General features: G+C 46.6%; 2 protein-coding genes and 1 long non-coding RNA gene across 5 annotated transcripts in view; all 3 read right to left on the bottom strand.

Moving 5' to 3' along the window:
• Nucleotides 1–20,158, bottom strand: part of LOC309520839 (dual specificity protein phosphatase 10-like) — a 143,246-nt gene that overhangs the window by 1,201 nt on the left and 121,887 nt on the right. The gene's annotated exons all lie outside the window — the stretch shown is intronic.
• Nucleotides 1–20,158, bottom strand: part of LOC309520882 — a 169,223-nt gene that overhangs the window by 41,158 nt on the left and 107,907 nt on the right. The gene's annotated exons all lie outside the window — the stretch shown is intronic.
• On the bottom strand, nt 1,185–17,616 carry LOC309520859 (phospholipase A and acyltransferase 3-like). Of its 3 annotated transcripts, none has more exons than XM_082202814.1 (5): nt 17,462–17,616; nt 10,869–10,954; nt 5,895–5,997; nt 4,629–4,897; nt 1,185–3,109 (listed from the first exon to the last, which is right to left on the bottom strand). In XM_082202814.1, the coding sequence occupies exons 2-5, from the start codon at nt 10,923–10,925 to the stop codon at nt 3,005–3,007; spliced, it is 534 nt and encodes a 177-aa protein (XP_082058940.1). In that variant the 5' UTR covers nt 10,926–10,954; nt 17,462–17,616; the 3' UTR covers nt 1,185–3,004. The 3 variants fall into 3 exon arrangements, with proteins under 3 accessions (XP_082058940.1, XP_082058939.1, XP_082058941.1); XM_082202813.1 differs by lacking the exon at nt 17,462–17,616 and adding an exon at nt 13,488–14,189; XM_082202815.1 differs by lacking the exons at nt 10,869–10,954; nt 17,462–17,616 and adding an exon at nt 10,036–10,363.

The raw sequence follows: 20,158 nt of genomic DNA, 5'->3' as shown, positions 1-20,158 counted from the left end.
CAAGAGAGTCCTATGTGACTCTCAGCTGAATTTCATGTAGCTGGAGGAGTCCCAAGGGAGAGGAAGAGGCAGGGAAATGGAAGGAGAGTAGACAAGCCCTCTGCAAGCGACTGATTCAGACCACTGGGAGAAGTAATTTCTCTCCCAGGCAGCCAGCTCGGATATGTCCATTTTTGGTTGCTGGCTTCAGCTCCACCCTCTGCCAGTATGTGGCCCCTGACAGGTTACCCCTAAGGAAATGCAGCCCTTGGCAGAGAAAAAAGGTTGCCCCCACCCCAATTGTGATTTTACTAACGTGTTATCATTAGCTACACAATAAAACTGACTGACAGCAGCTCCTGGAAGATTCCCTAAAAAGATGTTAGGCAGGCCACTTTCAATGGGCATCAGAAACTGCATGTTATAAGGAGAGATAAAGAGACATAGCAGGGGTGGCCAGCTTCCAAGAGACTACGATCTACTCACAGAGTTAAAAACTGGCAGTGATCTACCCCCTTTTGGGGGTTCACGTAAAAGTTGCTGAGCTTCTTTAGGGAAGAGGAAAGCGACATTGAGCTTTTTTTTAGGAAGGAAAGCCCTGTTTTTGGTGGTTCAGGTCATTTTAGGGGTGCAGGGCAAAGATGTTGAACTTTTTTTAGGGGAGCCAAAGTTTTTTAGCTTCTTTGTGGGGAGCAGTGATCTACTGGTGATCTACTACAGACGTCCAGTGATCTACTGGTAGATCACGATCCACCTGTTGGACTTGCCTGGCATAGGGTAAGGATTTCAGCCAAAGTATTGGCTTGGGGAGGGGTGAAATCATCAAGCTGCCACCACATCCATCTTACAGCTATACGGTCTTCATTTTTGCAGGGATGTTGCCAGGGCAGTTTCTATGTCTGAGATGCTAGAGAAGCAAACACACACACACTAAAATGGTGTTGGGCTCAGACCCTGAGCACCTCACCTTTCAGTTATTTTTTAAAGTCAAGTTTCTAGTGCTTATGACTGTGAATATATCCTTTGAAAGTGTGTGTGCTTGGAAGCTGGAGTGGGTGCTGAATAAGATGCCCAGAGCCTTGAAGTAGGCCTTTGGTGCCCTGAATTAGGCCCCTTATCCTTTCCCACTGCCAGCAAATCCAGCACAGATAGCACAAATCACTAAAAAAAAGTACGGAATAAATTAGTCAGGCACCCTCATTAAATTGTTTTATATGCCTATCGACAACAAATTTTATTTCAGCAAGCCTACCCAGACATATATCTCACCTATGTTTGTTTGAACAGCCTTACTGATTTCCTCAGAATTTTAATCATAATTATTTTATGTATATTAGTTTTTTTAAAGGTAGCTTTGTGGATTTTAGCTGTGTTCTATCTAGAAGTTTATTACATATAGCACTTAGAGAGCTCTTGCCTTATCCAACTTATGAATCTTTCAAAATAAATAAATAAACTAAAATGCAGAATAAGAACAAAATATGCAAATACATGCTATGCTCTGTATAGGCAGGGTTGTGCCCAATACTGTATTAGTCAGAACAAAATCAAGACTAATGGACATGACTAACTTAGGTCCATTCATTTCCATGAGTCTAAGTAAAATTTGGATACAATCCACGTGTGCTGTTTAGAACCTACACCTTACCACACCCCCATCTAAATCCAGAGCGCTTTATCGTGCAGTGGTATACAGAAATTCAGCCCAAAAGGGAGTGTTAAACAAAAGAAATGAGTGCTGAAAATCACCTCTACCACTGCCAGTTTAAGCTATGCTCTCCTCGTAGTTCATGTTTAGCTACATTTCTGCTACAGGCCTAAGCTACCAACTAAAAACTCCTCTGTTTAGACTTCCGGTCTGCTGTGGAGGGAATGGCGGCGTGCTCCGTGTCGTCGGAGTAAATGACTACATGGTTCGGGCTGCTAGGGCTCCGGGGGGAAACGCCAGGGCTAGGTGACTCCCTGAAAAAATCCCACGGGTAAGTGGGGACTCTAGGGGTCCAGCAGAGCGAGAGAACTCGCTTCCCCCTGACCACCCCATCGCTGTTTGCAGGGGGAGAAGGGAAGAGGCAGGGGGAGAAGGGAAGAGGCTTTCCCAAACTGGTACCAATCCCTGGCACTGCCCATTGAACAGCAGGAGCAGGACACAGCCTGTGGAGGCTCATGCCCCAAAGGAAGAGCCCCCAGCCATCCTTTGGGGAAGGGCCGTTGAAGCTCAGTGGTAGAGCAACTGCTTGGCATGTAGAAAGTCTCAGGTTCAATCCCAGGCATCTCCAGGTAGGCCTGGAAATGTATCCAGGAGGGATGTCGGGGAATTCCAACAAAAACGGAAGGCAGAAGCAGAAATTGCCGGTGTTTGCTTATTCATCCCGTGTCCGGAACGAAAATCAGTATGATTGGCATTTGCTGTTGCATTCAGTCTGCAATCAATACCCAATGCATCACACTGTTCCCCTCCATTTGGATTGTGTTTCCTTTGCACTGAAATGAAGAGAGTGGAATAACGTAATGACAACGTAACTTACACAATTAATTACGTAAATGATGCAAATTATGTGGTTTTGCTACGGCAGATGGCACGAATGACGTTGTTTGGGGCAGAGGGCGAACTGCGGCAGAACAGAGACAGCACTGCAGTTGACAAATACAGGAAGGGATGCCCTCCTACATCCCTAGTTTCCAGTCTGAAACCCTGGAGAGGTGCAGCCCATCTGCATGGGTAGTGCTGACCTAGATGGACCAATGGTCTCTAAAGGCAGCATCCGACATTCCAATTTTCCACTCCAGGGAGGCCGAGAAGAATTGCTTTAGACTTGGGACTCAGAGAGAAGCAAGCCACTCTCAACAAGGAGTTAAGAAACGGGAGAGGGCGTCCAAGGCTGTGGCCCAAAATGGGAGCAACTATTTTGCTTGCTTGCTTGTTTGGTTGTTTCCCCAAAGAGGTAATTGTTCAAAGAACACGAAACCTGAAAAAGAAAAAAACCAAGGGAGCACGGAAATCTCAGAGTCTCTGTTATTGGTTCTGTTATTGGTTCTGTTGTTTCTTCCTCTTGACCACGGCAGCACCAAAGAGTCCCAGGGCGGCCAAACCCAGCCCTGCGATGCTAACCCCCACCAGGGCGTCTCGGACCTGCAGGATCAAAGGGGGAGCCAAGTCAGCAAAGACCACCAGAAGGATGTTAAGTATGAATGTTTAATTGCACACTGAAATGGAGAGTGCCTGTATGTATACTGCGGAAAGGGTTCAACACTGGAAATTTCCACTGAAGCTCGCTCTGAGCTCTGACTGAGTTGAAGAACTGTTGTTGTTCTCTGCTAGCTGAAACACAAGTGTTTAAACTTAGAGCATGTGATTAATTTATTCAATTGCAAATCTCCATCTAGAAGGGAGTTGCCCGTTAGTCCTTCTCTGGATGCCACAGAGAACAAAACAGTGTGTAAAGGGGCCTCTCAAGGAGTTGCATAGCTTTAGGCTGGATGCAGGCTAATGCAGGCTGTGGGAGAGACAGAGCATTGATTTGTGCTCTGATAGTAACTGTGTTATATATATTTAAGAAGAAGAACCTATGCTTGGATAAGCATATGCTTTATGGAATTAACTGCATGTATCATTGGTGTTTTTGTACCTGTTTTGAATAAGTTCTGGTTAGTAAAGCTTTGAATAATACTTATGAGTCTGGACAATTTTTATTCTAAAACGATCTGGTTTTTATGCATCCAATGGCTTCATGCTGCACAATATAAGACAGTGTTTCCCAAACGTTTTTGGGCAACGGCACACCTGTTTACCGGAAAAAAATCTCGCGGCACACCACCATTAAAGCCCCGCCCCGTGACGTCAGCGCGCAGCGCCACGCCGGGAGGGACGCACAAAAGTGAACGTTTTTTCCCTTCCCCTTGCCGGGGTGGGAGGAGGCAGCAGAGCGAGGGACTGAGGGATGGCGGCAGCTGAGGCGGCGGCGGCTGTTGTGGTGGTGGCGGCGATAGCGGGCGGAGGAGGAGCCGTCGCCGGGAGTTGCTGCTGCTGCTGTTGCTGCTGCTGCCCGGACATGCCGGCCTCCTCCTCCTCCGCTGTCTCGCGCTCCTCCCTTTTGCGCGCGCTGCCCCGCCGCTCGGCACCACCACCGCGGAGCCGCCCCCGGCTCGACGCGGATCCTCGCCGCCGCCGCCTCTCGCCGCCCGACTCGCCCGCCTCCCTCCCACGGCACACCAGCCGGTGTCTCACGGCACACTAGTGTGCCGCGGAACACCGGTTGGGAAACACTGATATAAGAGTCCTGCTACTATAGGATCAGGCCAAGGGCCAAGCATCCTGTTTCACGCAGGATGCTATCCTTTGGAAGCTATCTAAGTTGGTGACTATCACTCCAGCTCGTGGGAGCCAATTCCATAGTTTAATTATGTGCTGTGTGAAGAATAACTTCCTTTTGTCTGCCCCAAATATTCAAAAATTCTATTGGGTGGCCCCGAGTTCTAGCATTATGAGCTTGCTTTCTCCTCCTCCCTCCCCTTCCTATTCCCTTGTGTGCTGTGTCTTTTTTTGAAGACAGTGAGCAGGGAGGGAGAGATCTGCTTTTTCTTTTTTTTTGGAAGCCACTCTGAGAGCAGGGCGCAAATGCCATTGAGTAAATAAACAATAAGAATAGTACCTGATCACTCCTGGGCACACCATAGCGCAGCTCGGTGACAAAGTGTTCGCAGTTTTCGCTGGTGACTTTGTACTGCAGCTCTTGGCCCACCATCTCCTCGGCCCGCTGGACAATCTTGGTCCTGGGCAGCGGCGGGAACTTTGTGTCGTGCTTGTTATTCACCCGGTAGCGGTGCTTCCCTGCCACCTCCCGTAGTAGCTCCTTCTTCACCAGCGCCTTGTCAGTTAGGGTCGACATGAGGCTAGCGCAGCCTGCTCCTGCATATTCAGCTGGGGGGGGTGGAGAGAGAGAGAGAGAGAGAGAGAGGCTGTGATGGGGGAAAGCTGGCTATGAAAACCTTTTACCCCTGTCCCCTCAATGCTCATACATTTAAAGCACACAGATTCCTTCCCCCAAAGAATCCTGGGAACTGTAGTTAACGCTTCACAGAGCCCTTAACAAATGAATTCTGAGGGGCAAGCCATGTGCTTCCATAGGGGATTCAGTGTGCTTTAAGACATATGGTGTAGATGTATCCCTTGGGCTACCGCAAAATTGAGATGCCTGTAAATGGAGCTCCGTACCACACCCATTAGGGTTTCACTGGCATTTTCTCTCCCCTTTGATCCTTTTCAAATGGAATAATGGAATATGTCATTTGTTGACGGAGAATGTTCAGGTGGTAGTGGGGACACAGAAAAAGTTTTTGGTGCAGCACCAATTTCAACCAGGCAGAGGGCCTCTTTGGTAGAGGCGCCCGCCCTGTGGAACGCCCTCCCATCATATGTCAAGGAAATAAACAACTACTTGACTTTTAGAAGACATCTGAAGGCAACCCTGTTTAGGGAAGTTTCTAATGTTTGATGTTTTATCGCGTTTTTAATATTCTGTTGGGAGTTGCCCAGAGTGGCTGGGGAAATCCAGCCAGATGGGTGGGGTATAATAATTATTGTTGTTGTTGTTGTTTTGTTGTTGTTGTTGTTGTTATTGACATAAAATGCTGAAAACCTTCCCCTAGGCCTATGGAGGCTAGCCCCCTAATTTAATGCCTTTAACTGCAGCTTGACCAGCAAAGATGAGCAAGGTGCTCTCCATGCTGTGAAAAGCTTCATACCTGTAGCATTTTCAGAGACCTGTAGAGTTGGAAGGGACCCCCAAGGGTCATCTATTCCAAAAACCCCTGCAACGCAGGAAGCAAGCTGCATTTAAGATGCACAGGGGAAGACCACCTCCTCCACCCACCGCACCGCCCGGTCACTTGGCCATCTTAATCTTACGATTCCTTACAGGGTGGAGCCAGGTGAATCACAAAGCCGTTCCCCACGTAGATGGCCCAGTGCTGGTATCCAAAGCGGAATATTTCAATCAAGTCCCCAAGCTCCAAGTCATCCTGTAAGAAGATGAGACAAGGCGAGTGAGTTAGTCAGCCACACTCGGCAGCAGCACGTATGGAAACGGGAAGAAAGAACTAGGAAACAGGGGCACTGCCAGAGGCAGTCTTAATTGAAGTCTGGACCATCTGGGCTGGAGTGAAAATGAAAGAGAAGGATGTATCAGGAGTGATTTGGGTTGGAAATTAGTTGGCTTGCTTTCTGTGACATGTAAATCATAAATTTGTACCTATACCATGTGGGGTGGGTCCATTAGAGTGAACTGCATTTCCACCAACCTCAGTCTGCCCTTGGCCAGGACCACCACCACTGCCTACCAGTTTCCCCCGTCATTTCGTGCTGCCCTTGCAGAACTCACTTGGGAGGATGAGGACGGGGACAACATTAGAATTAGCTGGGTCTGCCTGTTATTGGTTCTGGCTAGGGCTGGGCTGGAAGAAGGTACAGGGTTATAAAGGCTAGGACTAGCCGTCTTAGAAACAGTTTCTATCCAAATGCAATATTTGTTTTAAACGCAGTGTAAGGTAGTCTCTATGGGAGTATATTGTATTTCATTATGGGGTATCAGAGTTTTTAGGGGGTTAACCAGGCTGGGATAGCTGGGATAGCAGACTTGTTGGTTTTTGAATGTCTGGTGTAGATTTTTTAAATTTCGTTGTTCTGTATGGGACAATGACAATAAAGATTATCGTATTGTATTGTATTGTATTGTATCATAACCAGTTTGAAGTCCATATTACAATACTGGTTTCGTAATTTTTGACATGGCAATATACCGTATTTTTTGCTCTATAAAACACACTTTTCCCCTCCTAAAAAGTAAGGGGAAATGTGTGTGTGTCTTATGGAGCGAATGCACAGAGAGCGAGAGCTGCGCAGCGCCCCTTGAGCGAAGTGGGAGGAGAAATGAAAGGGGCTCCGTTTCTCCTGCCACTTCGCTGAAGGGGCGCTGCGCAAAGAGGGAGAGCTGCACAGCGCCCCTTCAGCAAAGCAGGAGGAGAAACAGAGCCCCTTCCATGTCTCCTCCTGCTTTGCTGGAGAGGCGCTGAGCAGAGAGGGAAAGAATTTTTTTTTCCTTGATCTCCTCTAAAACTAGGTGTGTCTTATGGTCGGGTGCATCTTATAGAGCGAAAAATACAGTATCACAAATCATTATGTGTGTATGCTATGCAAAAATTATGACAGATGGAAAACCATGAAACCATCCAGTGCCTCGACACGACTCCATCCTTATTTCAGACATTGTGATACATTGGTGTATAGTGATGTTTAGCGGGTGATATATCACAATGCTGAAAACCAGGTATCGCCCAGCCCTGGTTCTGGCTCCACCTGTCCCCAGCCACGTTTCCTGCTAACCTCTTTGCCTACTGCCTTACTGCTCTCCACGGACACCAGCCACTGCTGCTCTAGGTATTACCTGCAAATGCACACCTTAGGCAAACTTGTTCCTACGGGCTCCCGTGCTCCAAATCGTTCAAATGCCTAGCAATGCCCCTGCTAGGGAAGTTTGAAAGAAAAGGCACAGAGAGTCCACAAACAAAGCAAAAGTCAGAGCCAGTGAGTCATGGGAAAGCTCAGAGCATCGCAGGGGCATTCCAGAGCAGTCACAAACGCAGCCCTATGAAAGAGGGCACAGACTGTTTTTGGGTCTGATGGAGGCCAGCTGGAATCCCATTGTTTCTGCTGCCATTCTAATTCTATCATCCCATTGTAAGCAATTCTTTGGTGTGTGTGTGTGTTGTTGTTTTTTAAAAAAATGCTTTTATCTGTATTGTGTTTATGCCTGCATTATTCTAACGTCTTCGCATTGTGCGCACCTCTGAGCACTCTTGTTGGGGCTTTTGGCAGGGTATGTAATAATAATATGCAAGCATTGATGTCTGAGGACAGAAATATAGAATATTTATTTCAGTTCCCAATTCTGGTTAGGAGCGCTCAGTGGAAAGTATGTTCCATTTATTTTGGAGGAAGCTCAATAAATGTAGCACAGTTAAGTTGCTCCATCAGTTTCTGGAGGCTATTTTTCAACCTTTCATATCATTGATTATTTCCCAGCCTATCCATAGGAGGGCATTATTGGAATGCACTAGATTTATCTTAGATGCAGGCAACATTTTTTACATGCTTCTGCAATCAATTGCAGATTGGATACAAGCTCATTCATTTCCTGCTGATGGTTTTTTAAAGGTTTTTTGGGGGGGTTTAACTTTCTGCACAGAAATAACTTTCTTCCACAAATATTCAGTAAACAAAGGGCTGAAAACTTTATTAGAACCCAGGCAGGGCTTCTCCTGAATCCTGCAGGGATGCAAGTCACTATCAGTCAGAGTAAAAAAGTAAAACTGAAAGTGCTTTTCCCCTAAGAGGCTCCTTTCTAGATTCCTATACTCAGCAAGGGAACATCAACAAATTTCGTCCACAAAGGATGCTGCCTGCACTATTAAAAGATCCAGTCTACAAGGCTAATCTCCTGTGTAGTGAACATCATTTGTGTCCAATTCTAACCTTACTCAGGAGTCCTACTCTAGTCCTACTGAGAGCCAGAGTGGAGCAGTGGTTAGAGTGTCCAACTAGGACCTGGGAGGCCAGAGTTCAAATCCCCACTTGGCTATGACACTCACTGGGTGACCCTGGGCCAGTCAATGCCTCTCTTAGGCTAACCTACTTCACAGGGTGGCTGCAGGGATTAAATGAGGATGTCACCTTGAGCTCCTCAGAAAAAAGTGGGATATAAATGCATACATGAATAAATAAGAGCAGACCCATTGAAATGAATGTACATAACTAATTTAGGTCTAGTCTGCTAGGACTATCTTTGGCTACTAAGTCCTGAAGAGCTACGCTGCACAGCTTCGGCTGCAAGGTCCCAAAAAGGAAAGAGAAACTAACCTTTCACAGGTTAGTCAGAGGCCACAGAGACAGGCACACACCAATGCAAACATTACGACAGAGTCAAAGTATTTTACTCCCAAGCAGTGGTGTAGCATGGGGGAGGACTACAGGGGCGACTGCCCTGGGTGCAAAATTCTGAAGGGGTGCAACCAGGCGCCCCCATGACAAGCTCTCTCATCGATGCCGTGTGGCTGAGCTCCTGCCGCCTTCCAGAGCTGGGGGGAGGCAAGTCAGGCCTTCGGAGCTGGGTCAGAGCCTCCTTCTCCTCCTGGCCAGTGAAGGAATGCCTGCATGCACCATGTCCTTGGGTTGGTCGTAGGCAAGTTTAGGCCGGCTCCCCCTTGCGCACTGCACGATTCATTGCAGGGGGTTGGACTAGATGACCCTGGGGTTCCCCTTCCAACTCCATGATCCTATGATGTGCTGGGCCCGCAGGGAAGGAAGGAGGGCAGGTGTTCAGTGGACACACCAGAATCCGCAACCAGAGCCAGAGCACAGGCAGAACCAGTCTGGCAAGTGTCTATTAAAAGCAGAGCAGACCTGTCAAAAAAGGGCATCTTCTCTGTATAAATCAGGGAAGATCTGTGACAATGGATTCATTGGGCCAGGAGAAGCAGCTAACAGGTATTGACAGGTACCCTGACTCACAGGAGACCAGTCATGCTCTCAAATTTATGTTTGTGATGCTTGAGTGATCTTTGGCTATGGGGCTGGGCAATTTCTAAAGTCTGTAAAAGTTGTCACACACCTTTGTTCAGGGTCCCCTCACCCCCTTGCAAGGTGGGTGGGGGACTCTCATTACAACAGAAAATAAAGATTTTCCTTGATTTCCTCAACTGCTTCCTGCCTACGCTCATTTTTCTCGGACTTAAGGGATACTGGATCTCTCGATGGGGAGTTGGGCTGTAAAAGTGCAGCCCTCATTTTTTGTATAACACAGGGATGGCTTCCCACATTTCAAAGGTCATACACTTTATCAGTTGAAAAAGATGGGAGGAAGGGGTTACTCTAAGCACCATTAAGTCCAGACAAACTACACCACTGTTCTCTCCACAATCAGCCAAAGCAACAGATCACTTCTGCGCCACACTCTGTTACCTTAAAATAATGACCCAGTGCCCCCCCCAACACAGCTCACTTACCACATCAAATTCTGGCACCCTGCTGTGCATCGCCATGATCACCAGGACTGCCGCTTCCTCCTTGTCACCAGGGTAGGAGCTTTGCAAAAAAAAAACCCAGGAGCAAAGGGCTCGAAAGTTGACTAGAGCTAAAGCAGGAAGGATCCTGACTGCTGCCCGGGACTTAACAAACAGCTGGGAACAGGGACAGGAAACTCTGCCACTAGTGGAAAAACAGCAGACTCTGCCACATCAAAATAACTGTACAGTCCAGTAAGGGACTATCTCCAAATTCCTAATTGCTCACGGCAGATATTACCCATGATGACGACAGGATCCTTTTTTGAAAAGAGAAAGAAAAAATCAGCTGTGCCAGGCAGGGCAGGGCTGAGAAGCAGACAACAAACAGGACCCGCTCAACAGAAGGAGCAGGAGGAGCCTCAGGGGAGATTAAGCAGGCGTCTTTCCTGTTAACCTTTACACATCTGCTGATATTGCCAGTCTCACACTCAGCCACTCCTACCTGAAAGAGTTGCTACAAGAATAAAAGTGAAGGAAGATCAATATATATGCCCTCCTGAGCTCCTTGGAGGAAAACCAGAAATCAAATAAATGTTTAAAATAAACCTATTCAGCGCCAGCTTCTTGTTTGAGGGGACTCTGGGCAAAGTGCCATCTTCTGGGAGGTCCTATTACATTGACAGGCCTCTTCAGGTCTGCCTGGGAATAATGGCGGCAGCGCTAATCCATCTTTATTTCCTACAATGCCCTGGGGTGCTCAGCGTAGTGTCACTCTTGGGTACAAAAAGGGGAGCTCAGGGTGCTGTGAAATAAGTAAGCTCAGTGTGCCTTACCAGATTGGGAGACGGCGGCCTGGAAAATTTATGGTTGCTCTTCCTTTTGACATCCATGTTTCCATGTGCAACAGCTAAGGCAGTCCCTGTGAAATCAAATCCGACAAGTTACTTTTTAATGCTCCTGATCTGCTTTTTGGAGCTTTTTGGAGAAGATAGATTCACTTTGATTTCTAAGTAGGCCCTCAAACCTACCTAAGGTTTGGTAGGTTTCTTAAAGGGCAGGGTATATAGGGTTTCCATTGCTGCAGTTGCGGCACTGGATTCCCTGAGGTTTAATGGGGAGAGGGGATTTTTAGCTTCAACCATGGGAGGGATTATGGTGCTGGAGGAGACTCTTGAGAGTCCCATGGACTGCAAGAAGATCAAACCTATCCATTCTTAAGGAAATCAGCCCTGAGTGCTCACTGGAAGGACAGATCCTGAAGCTGAGACTCCAATACTTTGGCCACCTCATGAGAAGAGAAGACTCCCTGGAAAAGACCCTGATGTTGGGAAAGATGGAGGGCACAAGGAGAAGGGGATGACAGAGGACAAGATGGTTGGATAGTGTTCTCGAAGCTACCAGCATGAGTTTGACCAAACTGCGGGAGGCAGTGGAAGACAGGAGTGCCGGCGTGCTCTGGTCCATGGGGTCACGAAGAGTCGGACACGACTAAACGACTAAATAACAACATGGGAAGGATTCTCATTTTTTCGTTTACTTCTCAGTAAACATGTGCCCTGGTAGGACTGTGGCAATTCTGCAGCCTGATCTTTTGTATTCTTTTTTGGGAGCAAGTTTCCCAAGGCTGAACTATGGGCGGGGCTTTACTCTCAAGTCAGTATGCATAGAATTTCAGCTTTAATATTTCAGTGTTGATTTAGAATAAAAATAACTTTTATTTAGTTGCTTTTTTAAAAAAAAGAATTGTAAAATGGGAAACTAAAAGGAGACTTTTTAATTTTAAAAAACCTACAGCTATATGCTACTTCAGTGTGGGAGAATCTGAGCATTTTCTTCAAACTTCAAAGGTGCGACAAGGAACAGTCGCTGCCAATGTTAGGTTCTGAGAGCGATGAATCTTTCCCAGAAATCCTGTTCAGTTTTCTTTCTTTTTTTATTTCAGACAAGTTGGCATCAGGAGGGAGCAGGAGCACAGAGGTGTGAATTAAAGTGTGAGGGAAGGCAGCACAAGGTGGAAGAAAGCAAGCAGAGTCAAAAAGGGAAAATGAAAAAGAGACGGAAAGGCAATAGCAACAGGTGAAAGGAAGCAGGAGGTTAGAAAAAGAGTAGAAATGTTTGAGAAGGTAAAGAGAATGTGCCAGAAGAAGGGGCGGCAGGGAAGAGGCAACAGGTAGACAGACAGCTGGTGACAGAAAGGATTGTGAAAGAAGGCGACACACACATGGAAGTGACAGGAGATGAATGGCTGAGGAGGCAAAAAGAAGGCAGAAGATGAGAGGGGAACACAAAAGCAAAATAGGGTGGGGGACAAAAAGTGCAGGAAGGCAGGGAAAGAAAAAGGCAGCAGCAGCAGGTAACAGAAAGAAAGGAAATGATAGGACTTTTGGATGTAACAAAATGCATTCACAAATAGGAATGATGACTTGCTGTCTTGCACAACCACAAGCTTCACTGAGGAGAAAACCACTGGAAATCAAAGCGAGGACATAGCTACGAAAGGGGTTCAAATGTTTAACCAACAATACATGAAATACTGGTTCACTTGTATGGGGCGACAGGACGGACAGTATGTCAACACCTCAGTGTGTGATATGCAGTTGAAGGGACAGGATACCCAAATCCTGTCTGAAATCACCCCAGGCTTCAATAATCACACCAGGCCTCAAAACTATCCCAAACTCCGTTTGTCTTCTAAAAATTCAAAACAGCTTTTCTCTGCTTGTCTCTGTTTTTCTCACAAGATGCTGTGCATAGGCAAAATGTTACTTTTAAAGGCTAATGAATAGGCTCTGTCATTGCCAAGAATACTCAGGCCTGAGAAACGAATCTTATCTCATTCGGTTGCAACATCTTGGACATGCTGAACCACCAGGGCTCCTCGACCCACCCCCTCGGCTTCCCATTCCCCCTTTCCTGGGAAGAGTCCCAATAGTTCCAAGACAGGAGCTTTCTGTTCATGCTCAGAGGAACTCATGGGGCAGGACTCTGGAAGGAGGAGAAAGGAGGGGGGAACTGGAAAGGGGTATATATTCTTGTGCACATGGTTGTGAACTCGTGCATGCTTTTGTGGACTATCACACTTGCTCCTTCTACCAATTCATGGATGGTAGAAATAAAAAGCCTTTTCTCCAAAACTATTCCTTGAATGTCTGTTGGCTCCCACTTCCCTTTCCCAGGCGCAATATTTTTCCCGCCCGAGGGCAAAGCCTCATAAGGCTACACAGTGAAAATGTAAAAGTCCCAGGTTCTGGGGTTGGGAGTCCAACGTGGGTCTGGACAGACTGAAGATGACTGCTCTAGAAAGGTTTCGTTTACCTTCGTTCTGACTTTTAGCATTTTAAAGCCTGCTTCGCAGCTGGGCTCGACTGCTAGAGCTACCTGTTTTATAAGCAACCTGCTCCCTGTGTCATTGCTAACTATGATCCAGACAGGTTGGTGTTGGGCCGCCCTACCTTTGAAGAAGGAGGTCTGGCGAGGTGGCTTTTTGCTTCTTCTCAACCCTACAACTCCTGTCCTGAACATGCCAGGGGGGCCCCTGGTGGGCACCCCCACTTGGTCTCCTTTGGCTTGCATATGGGGTGCGTGGAGTAGGCCCCCTGGCTTTGCCATCAGGCTTTTAGACATTCTTGCCAGTTGCTTATCATAAGAACAAGGAGGTTGGGGGACACAACTCCCAAAGCCTTTGGGGATGGTCCCCCAGGGACGGTTGGCTTTCCCCATCGCATTATTTTCCGGACGTATCACTCGGCCCCTCTCTGATTCATCCCCACAGCATACTCTCTTCCATACTAGGTTCAGACCCTTCCGAGTGGAGGCAGCAGTGGGTATTCTTTCCGACTTATTCAGTGGGTATTCTTTCCGACTCAGCACTGAAGGTTCCTTCAGGACTTTTGTCATTCTCTCAGGTCCCGCTTTTGCTGAATTTTGGGTTGGAGGTGTCAGCAGAAGCACGCTGTTCTCACGGAGCAGGGGCTGCGGTGGGGCTGAGGTCACGGCTTCTGCGGTGCCCCCTTCTCGAGCCATCGGGGTCTTTGGCTTCTGGGTGGCCTTGTGGCAAGGGCCCCTGTCACAGATCCTCAAAAAAATTTCAGACATGTCACTGGTCTGATTGGTTTTTTCCCAGCACAGCTGGAGGTGCCCATTGAGGGCCTGAAGAATTATGACAGCCTGGTAACCACCGGCAACGGGCCTAGTAGTAGCAATAGTGACTCCATTTTGCCAGGGGCTCCTGATTGGACTGTTGTTGTTGTTGTTTAACTTTTCTTGATAAATGCAATACTTACAAACACAAACCAGAACACTAAACAAACTTATTATACATACACCTCTCAACTTAGATTACAAAAAAAGAAACAAACATACAAACTAAACATGCAGATATAAATTTTGACTTCCCTCCACCTATATGTGGCTTCCTTTGTTTCTTTTCTTCTTTTCACTGTGTTATCAATATTATTTTTTACTATCTCATCTTATACCCATTTCTTCTTAATTTTTTACTCTATAAGTTTCATTCATTGCATATTGATATATTAATACCAGAGCAATGTTTTTGGATGTATTCCTTCACGCAAGTCCACTCCTCTATCAGTTTTTGGTCTGATTGGCCTCTTAACACTGCTGTAAGTCTTGCTGATTCTATCAATCAATCAATCAATCAATCTTTATTACGGTCCAGAGACCCAACAAATCATTACAAATCAATACACAATTCATACAGCCTACCTCCAGGTTAATCAAGCATTTTGTTTAGAATATAGGGCTCATTTGTTCTTGCAACCACCGATAAAAACTTTGCCACTGCTAACGTTCTAGCTTTTGTCCGGTCTTCCAGTAGGAACCTGACATAGTGAGCCTCTGATTTTCCCAGGAAAGGGTAGTATCAGTTCAGCCCTGGCCTGCTCATATTTTGCACAATGCAACAAAATATGATTTATAGAATTGATGTCTTGAGCATACGAGCAAAGTCTATTGGTCTGTCTCCCCCCCCAACTGTATTACCTAGGTTATGAAGGCGCCCAAAAGGTTTTAAAGCAAAGATTATGGGACAATGCACACAGTGACTTGCTGATTCTATATATTCACAAAATCTTATTTGCCATTCTCTTATTGAGGGAGTTTTTTTCCCCTTCCAATTTTTTGCTATAATCATTCTGGCCACAGTGGTTGCATATAAGAAAACTTTTATCCTAGCGGCAGGAATGTCAGTCGATATAATTCCCAAGAGGTATGCCTCTGGTTTCTTTTTACATTGTATTTTAAGCTTTTTTTAAAAAAAAGTTCCTCTTGAATGTCACTCCAAAATTGTTTAATATACACACACTCCCACCACACATGATACATGGTTCCTATCTCTGTTTTGCATCTCCATCACAAATTAGATTTTGATTTGAATTTCAGTCTCATCAGCTACCCTCACCTGGTTTAGCCGGCCAGTTGAAGCCATTTCCCAGGGGTGTGGCCGCTGTCGCATGGTGACAGCTTCAGGGAGCCACAGGTGAGAGATGAGTTCAGGATAAGGACCAAAGGTGGACAAACTACCCTAGAAGAAGTAAGATGTGTCTCCCGCCAGAGGTACTACCTCTTCCATAACACCCCGTAACGTCTTGTTCATTCATTCTAGTACATTTCATATTCTGTTTTGTAATATATGTTTGAAGTGAGTGGACACAGCATTAATTTTGGGAGGGCCACATATTTATCTTTGCAGTTCCTGAACCACAAATTTACCTTGAAGATATATTTCTGGCAAAGGATTAGTGCTCTGATCTTTTATGCAGCTTTCAGGGTCAGGATGCTAAGCGTTCTTTCCAAGTCACATTTGAGATAAGCTGTTGTACCAGGATCAAAGGTGGTTTATGAGGAGTACATACGAAACGCATACCATGAGCCATAGAAATAAGACATGTACAAAGTTCAGACTAGCACCCATCCTTACAAGCCAGAGGCAAAAGTGAGCGGAGCAGTGAATGTAAATGCTACCTTTGTGCAGTAACCTAATTTCTACACACCCTCTCTATCCAGCCAAGCAAGAGGCATAATCAGAGTTCGAGGACACATTTCAGCCACGTGGAAATATACAAGGCACAGAGCAGCATGTCTTTGCCCTATCCTATCCAAGAGCTTCTCAGGTAGTGCGTGTGTGTGTGTGTGTACATACATCAGCTGAGCCAATCACACCACTCTCCTTGTCAAAGATGTGCCCAATGCTCACATGCATCTCACACAGCTAGCTAGCTCGCTCCCTAGCCCATCACGTTACTTGAGGGGAAAGTGTTTCCACATAAAATCATGAATCAGAGCCATAATCCTTCCTTTGCAAGGGGGTTGGGCTAGATGATCCCTGTGGTCCCTTTCAACTCTAATATTCTATGATTCTATAAAGTGAAAATGGAGAATCATAGAGCTGAAATAGGGAAGGGCCCTGGTGCAGGAGTAGAGCCTTGCATGCAGAAGGTCCCACATTCAACCTCCAAATTATCCAAGCAGGGCTAGAAATGTTCCCTATCTAAAATCCTGGAGAGCTGCTGCAGGTCAGTATAATGACTGGACTGAGCTGGATAGCCCAATGGCCTGACTACATAAGGCAGCTTTCCTAAGTTCCTAAATTATAAGAGGGATGCAATCCACACTTTGCAGGCCTCCCTGTAACATATATGGTTATTTCACTGTCTAGGACTCACCAAAAACACTTATCCTACTACCACCCTGCAGAAATGCGCTTTCCCATTTCTGCCCTCTACCACCTCACTTTTTTAAAAAATGGTGCTGAAACTTCGAACAGCAAATAAAGGAGGAAGGAACTTCATGCATTCCTGCTATGAGCATGTCAAGAGTGCTACTGTCTTGAGGCAGACAACAAAACTGCGGGAGGCAGTGGAAGACAGAAGTGCCTGGCGTGCTCTGGTCCATGGGGTCACGAAGAGTCGGACACGACTAAACAACAACAACAACAAGGCAACAGTCCAGGTTTCTTGGCAGCACAAAGCATTCAAATTGACAGCCCTTCCTTATATATAAAATGCATAATCCAGAAGACAGTGGAGATCTTAATTGTGTGACTTCCCCATTAAGTAGAAAGGCAGGTCCTCAAAAAATAAGCACGTGCATTGCACGCAGCATCGATCCCCGACATCTCCAGAGATGGGAAAGACTAGTCTAGGTAGAAAGTCCCTGGGTAGCTACTACTACCAGTCTAAATTAGCTAAACTGAGCTAAACCAGAGATAGAGGAGATACGGCCCACCAGGCGGTGCTGGACTACAATTCCCATCCTCTCTGACCATTGGTCATGCAGGCTGGGGCTGATGGGAGTTGGAGTCCAACAGCCCCTCGACGGCTACAAAGTTCTCCAATCCTCAGCTAGAGGAGATCGGTGGTTTGATTCAGCACAGATCAGATTCTAGAAAGAGAGACGCAAAACAAACCTTTAGCCGGGCGGCAGTCCTGCAGCAGCTGAGAATATCCTGGGCCGAGAGAAGAGCAGAACCAGGAAGGCTGCAAATAACAAACAATGACGTCATGCTAGCTCTGCCTCCTCCTTCTATCATCTGGGGAAGAGCAAAAGAAGAGGGGGAAGCGGGGGATTAAGGCCTGGGGTTGCCGCCCCCTGCTGGAGGAAAGTTTGTCTGCAACATGTTAATTTCGTGGCTTAATTCAAGTTTAAAGGAGCCTCTCTCAACCTTGGGTTCCCAGGTGTTGGGCTACCCTCCCATCATCCCTGATTGCTGCCTCAGCTGGCTATGGATGATGGGAGTGGTAGTCCAATGGCACATTGGAACCCAAGTAGGGTTGCCGTATTTCAAGGAGTGAAAATCCGGAGACGAAAGTTGGTGGTTGTTGAGCTATTCTTAAAGAAAATCGGTCAAAGCGACAGCGCCGAAAGTGCTTGCCATACGTCCGGATTTCCCCGGACACCGGTTGTGGTTGTGCTGTTATATTCGAGAAATTGCGGGTGAATGAAAACCCTAAGGTCGAGGAGTCATAGAATCAAAGTTGGAAGGGACCCTGAGGATCATTCTAGTCCAACCCTCTGCAATGCAGCTGTCCCACCCAGGGATCAAACCTGAAACCCTGACATTATCAGCACTACGCTCTAACCAACTGAGAGGAAGGCTGCTCTATGCTGTATTTTGCGGGAGGGATTTGGGTGCATATACTTGAAATACAGATTTGCACATTTATTTACTATTTATTAGTTATTTATAACAATATTTGTATACTGCTGTATCATTCACAGCAATAAAACCATAAAACTGCACAACAAAACCATAAAAAGTGTGTGGGGGGGGGTTAATTGCATCAATTAACCATTGCAGAACGATGTGTTCTTAATTGCCTGCATAGGCCTGGTGGAATAAGAAAAGTTGTGTCGCCCTACCACAACAAATCCATTTTTTAAAAAAAAGACTTTTGTGGTTTGAAAAGTGACAAGGAAATGAACTGAGAAGTATTGTATGAACGAGATAATGGGAGATAATGGGAGACATGTAAACAGCCTCAAGCAAATCAGGATGAATGCACATTGCAGTATAACAGCCCCATAAACAAATCAGAATGAATGCCCAATGAAGATCATCCACAGCACCCTGCAGACCTCCTTGTTAATGTGCATTCACCATAGTTTATGTTCATGGTGGTATCAGGGCACTTCCAGATGGCAGTAATGCAGGAACACTGCGGAAACATCACAAACTACTAATAAAGCAGAATGATGCATGGACAATCCGGCATAAACCCTGCCAGTGACGCACTATTATTGCACCAATGAAATGTTGCAGGGCACACCTGCAGAATCAATCACCAGCCTGGAAGGGTCCTTTGTCTAACTACCACGAGACGTTTGCACGAGCAAATCAGGACGAAAGTTGGCGAAGAGCCTAAGGCTCTTTGCCACTCCAGAAAGTAAGTGCTCCCCTTTGGGTGTGAACAGTGGTGTACTGGAGCCGCGATGAAGCATTGGAGGACCTTGGCCCCCTGTAAAAGGTAAAGGGACCCCTGACCATTAGGTCCAGTCGCGGATGACTCTGGGATTGTGGCGCTCATCTTGCTTTATTGGCTGAGGAAGCCGGTGTACAGTTTCCGGGTCATGTGGCCAGCATGACTAAGCCGCTTCTGGCGAACCAGAGCAGCACACAGAAATGCCATTTATCTTCCAGCTGGAGCGGTACCTATTTATCTACTTGCACTTTGACGTGCTTTCAAACTCCTAGGTGGGCAGGAGCAGGGACCGAGCAACGGGAGCTCACCCCGTCGCGGGGATTCGAACTGCCGACCTTCTGATCGGCAAGTCCTAGACTCTATGGTTTAACCCATAGCGCCACTCTGTACAACACCCAAATTTCGCACCCCTCCGCCTCCTGCGCCCCATTCTAAATTATAGTTGCAGGATCCCCAGCAATGCACCCGAGGCTCTGCACCCAGTACAACCAAACTGGTCACTCTCCCCTAAATCCAACTATTGCTGAAGCAATGCTTTGTTGCTTCATTGTGCAATGGCAATGTTCTCACCCGGGGCACTATTTGCCTTTCTTCTGCGTGACACTTGGATCTTGGCAGCTGCCTTGGCTTCATATGCTTGAACTATGTTATTGAGCTGCAACTCCCATCAGCCCGAGCAAGCAAAGAATAATAAAGCCCCCATTTTTGTGGGAGATGCTGCTGTTTTGGCTATGTAAGTTGTGGCACAGAGAGAACAGAACAGGAATTAAAATGCAAAATTATGTGTTACTCCTGGAGCCCAGCGCAGAGCACCTGATTTGCATGCAGAAGGTCCCAGGTTCAGTTCCTAAGAGGATGAGGCCACAAGCGATAGAAGAGGCCATTCTCTGCTGAAGTCAAAGTCAGACAATCCTGGGGAGGCTGGGAAAACGGCCTCACCCGACACAAGGCAGCTGTCAATGTATTTATTCATATATTTAAAGAGGGCCTCTGGAAGGACACACACTGCAAACTGGGTGTAGAAAAAAAGAGCAAACCCAGATTTGGGAATTCTTGATGTTGCAAAGTTGCTGTAGCTTAGCAAGTGTGAATCTGGTTCGAACCATGAATGATCAGTGGGAGGGTATATTGTGGCCCATGTAAGAGTAGGTAGACTGCATGCTTCTGGAGATAGAAATCATGGG

Source organism: Podarcis vaucheri, assembly GCF_965113315.1.
Source record: "Podarcis vaucheri genome assembly, chromosome: 16".
Taxonomy (NCBI): Eukaryota; Metazoa; Chordata; class Lepidosauria; order Squamata; family Lacertidae; genus Podarcis; species Podarcis vaucheri.
Note: the sequence above shows the minus strand (reverse complement) of the source record. Positions and strands in the feature narration are given on the sequence as shown.

Bases quoted from the DNA above. Each gene is read 5' to 3' on its own strand.
- LOC309520859 (XM_082202813.1), bottom strand. From the start codon at position 14,130: ATGTCTGAAATTTTTTTGAGGATCTGTGACAGGGGCCCTTGCCACAAG. The intron at 10,955-13,487 runs GTAGGGCGGCCC...TTGATTTCACAG, and splicing joins CCAGACCTCCTTCTTCAAAG to GGACTGCCTTAGCTGTTGCA. The intron at 3,110-4,628 runs GTACTATTCTTA...TTGATCCTGCAG, and splicing joins GTGTGCCCAGGAGTGATCAG to GTCCGAGACGCCCTGGTGGG.